Source organism: Bison bison, unplaced genomic scaffold (assembly GCF_000754665.1).
Source record: "Bison bison bison isolate TAMUID 2011002044 unplaced genomic scaffold, Bison_UMD1.0 scf7180017864224, whole genome shotgun sequence".
Classification (NCBI taxonomy): domain Eukaryota; kingdom Metazoa; phylum Chordata; class Mammalia; order Artiodactyla; family Bovidae; genus Bison; species Bison bison.
The window spans coordinates 4,752,837-4,756,536 of record NW_011494796.1 but is presented as its reverse complement, the minus strand read 5'-3'; the positions used below and the strand labels follow the sequence as shown (position 1 = coordinate 4,756,536).

General features: G+C 54.2%; 1 protein-coding gene across 1 annotated transcript in view; it reads right to left on the bottom strand.

The window, feature by feature from the left end:
• Positions 1 to 753: 753 nt before the first annotated feature.
• ADAMTS17 (ADAM metallopeptidase with thrombospondin type 1 motif, 17) overlaps positions 754 to 3,700 on the bottom strand; it is a 409,319-nt gene continuing 406,372 nt past the window's right edge. The window contains exon 22 of the mRNA XM_010845854.1: positions 754 to 2,843. Within this exon, the coding sequence (XP_010844156.1) occupies positions 2,677 to 2,843 (167 nt within the window). The 3' untranslated portion in view covers positions 754 to 2,676. The remainder of the gene's footprint in view (positions 2,844 to 3,700) is intronic.

Genomic DNA, 3,700 nt, shown 5'->3' with positions numbered 1-3,700 from the left:
AAGTAAAACAAAAATACCATGGGTACAGTACGTAAGTTAACTAATGGAAAATATATACATTTGACTCTGAAATGAAGAAAAGAGAACAAAGCAATGATATTATTGCCATTGAGGATCTTTCCCTGTGTTCTGATAATATCAAGCCATGGTCAACCGAGAGGGTTTCATTTGCACCAATGAAATAGCACCATAAGATTGTGAGAGTCTGTAGTTAGTGACACATTTGTGCAACCAAAAAGGTACAGTACTTGAGTGACAGTACAGGGTGTTGTTAATAAAGAAACATCGCTGTTGCAACGACAGGGTTTCATTGTCTTCTGTACAAAGTGGAGCAGGAATGCCATGACGGCTTCACCAAGATCAACCATTGTTTGTGCCATGAACAGAAGGTGGGCTGGTGAATTTCAGAGCGACAGTGCCAGCAAGAGCTGCAAGAGCTCAGAAAAACCCCGAACTTTGGGGAACCAAAGGGATGTTTAATGATAACTGAATCGATCACTTGCATTCTGAGGGTGCGGGGCCCTTGCCAGGGGCGTCCAGTTGATACAGCCAGGGTGGCCAGTGGGGAGACTGAGAAGCACCAGGAAAAGGGCTCACCTCTGGGCCATGCACAGGCCTGCCCGGCTCAGGTGGGCCCGTGGTTCCCATACAGACAGCATGCAAGGCTGCCCTGACTTCTTGGCTGGCTGCCCTGATTCCGCTCCTCAGCCCCAGAGGCTGAGAGCTTTCCGTCCATCCACGGTAAAGCACAGTCCATCCGGGGCTGGGGGAAAACTAAGCCCTAGCTCCCCAAGGCTTTGAGGGCCTTGGGGGAGTCTGCTGACGGCCAAGCCGGAGCAGGGAGGACAGCGTTCTGCACAGGCCCTGGGCAGCCGCAGGCGCTCACCCTGCAGGTGGGCTGCCCCAGCCTGGCACCCTCCGGGGTCTTGCCATAGAGCACCTAAGGAACTTTGTCAACACTTCTCACAGATTCAAGTGGAACTGAACAGATGCCCGGCCATCCGACCACTTCTCTGCCTCTAGGGTAGTAACAATCAGAAAGCAAAACAAGCCCGCAGGGCAGGCTGGACAGGGCAGAGTGTCTCTTTCTGATTTAAGCTGACTCCAAAGTTGTGACGTCAAAAACACAAACACAGATACATAAACACAGCACCAATAAATCAAGAAGCACTTGGAGATGATCCCACAGAGATTAGCCTAAGTAAGATCCCCTCTGAAATAAGGGAGCAGAGGGCGGGTTTTTCATGATAAAGTCCTTGAATAGAAGTACCCATCAAACACCCACCCAGCTGGCCAGCAGACCAGACCTCCCAGCATGTCGGGTCCCCTTCCCCCAGCTCCCTGGCGGGCAGGGTCCTACCTACCATCTTTGTGCTTTCACACACTCCTGTCATCTTCCTGCCTTCAGAGAGGGCCCAACTACGTTTTGAGGGGTAAGGTGACCATAGGAGGCAAACGCCTTCTTCAGGCTTTTCTGTCATCCTTGCCCCACTAAAGTGGGTCAGTAACGACAGACAGTGACGAACACTGCATGGTCTGGACCACAGGGGAGCGGGACGAGCACACAGCCATCCTGGGCAGGGGGCACTCCTCTGCCAGGCTGAGTGGTCCTGGAGGAAATCCGCCCCGTGTCAGGGTGAAGCACCAGGTCTGAGCCTGAGTCAGCGCTTCCAGGAAGGACCAACTTCAGATAGATGGCCAGGGTCAGCGCAAAGCCATCTCTAACGCGTGCAAAGCTTCGTGAAGTACTGGCTAGAGCAGAGGTCCCATGGAGCAAAGAGGGAGTGCCCCACCCTCACAAAGCTGCGCTGAGCTCACCTCTATGCAGGCAGCAAGCCCAAGGCTAGACCAGCACGTGCCTCCGCGCACAGCACCTTGAGGAGCGGCTCTCTGTCTCCCTGTGTGGGGGACTGCAGAGATCTGAAAACTAGCTGCGTCCTCTAACCCAGACACTACTGGAACATTCTCCCCCATGTGGCTGCTGTGCAGAGCTACGTAGCCCTGGCATCCTTGGTGGTTCACACACACTCAGCCTCCCAGGGACAAGACCTCCGAGGAGAGACCCAGGACCTAGAGAGCACGTTCCCTGACCGGGCGCAGCGCCACGTGGCGTCCTGGTGGTGTCCGGGGAGCTCCGGCAGCTCCCCCTCTCCAGAGAAGCCTCCTCCCATCCAGAGCATCACTGGCTTTGAGAATAAAGCCTGTTTTTAAAGGAAAGCATCTCATTTTTTTGGATATCCTCCCCCCGCCCCCCACCCCCACCCCACGGTACATCGAGCACTGGGAATTCAAACGTCAGAGGAAAAGTCAAGACAGGGGCGCCCGTGACGTCTCTCTTGACGACCGTCTGTCAGAGGTGTTCCCTTTGAGGTACGTGGAACTTAGAAATTACAATTATTTTGTGACTCATGCCTATTTTTTTTTCCTTATTGTAGAAAGCCATCCAGTGGCTGTTAACAATATATTAAGTATAAAAGCACTAAGCAAACGTCAAGTCCACTCTCAAGTTCTATGCAGTCGGATTCTCGGGACAGCCTCCTGGGTGAGCCACGGTGTGCCTTGGTGGGTCCCGGCCGCCCAGGACTGGTGGGCTCTCAGGTGGGTGGGCTTTCATCTAGCCATGTCGTCGGGACTCAGACCTCGCGTCGGAGCATCGCGGGACCACCGGGCTGCCTGTCAGGAGCTCGGCGGTGGGGGCGGCTGGCGCATCTTGTTCGCATAGAAGTCCCTGCACGTCTGGCAGCAGCGCTGGTACCACCGCATGTCCTGGCAGAGGTTCTTCTCTCGGATGACCCTGCAGTACACTGTCCATTGGTCCCGTGTGCATTTGTAGGTCAGGGCAGCTAAGGGGGTGGTGGAGAGAGAAAGACCAGGGGTTACCGGTGCCTGCGGATAACACTCCCAGGCCGCCCTCCCCTACGTGGACGCTGGAACCCTGCACAGACTGGGGGGACCATGCCCCTTCCAGGGCTGTAGCTTTCACAAGGGACACTCTGGGTCCAACCTGACCATTTCGGGGTTCGGTGCGAGGGCACTGCCACCCCTGCTTCTGAGCTGAATGGCATCCACAGTCGGTTTATGGGAGAGGATGCAATCTGTTGAAATTTATAAAACAGAAGGGCCCAGGGAGTGGACATCCAAGGGCCCACAAAAGCACACGGTCACAGCACAAGCAAGTGGCCTGAATCTCCCTGCTCTCGGTCATGCAGACACACACTCCTGCCCGATCGAGGCCTCTGGAGGATACCAAGGAGGGCTGTGCATGCCAAAGCCTGGCGAACACCTCAGCAAGCTTGAAGACCACCCCCAGTGAAGCTTGTTTGGAAACCCCTTCACGTTGGTGGCACCCCAGCATTAGGGAAAGGGGCTCTGGGTGGGAAACTGTTCCCGAAGGATTTCTATTTGGAAAAGCAGAAACTCTTTCAGTGGAATCATCAGATCATCACTAGACATTCTTCTTTTTGGGCCACCACTGGCTGGGGATGTGGCCAGGTAAAGGGCTGGGTTTGGAGCACTCAGGGCCAAACTGCTCACACCAAAGCTCCCTGCCAAATTAAAGGCTCCAATCTGTCAACACCTCTGCTTTTTCTTGAGCATCAGCTTCAGGAGCATTCCATGTATGTATCACCCAGATTTCATAAATGACACCCCCAGATCCTTCATTTACTGAATAAGTACCTTCCTTTGCCTTCTTCATGCA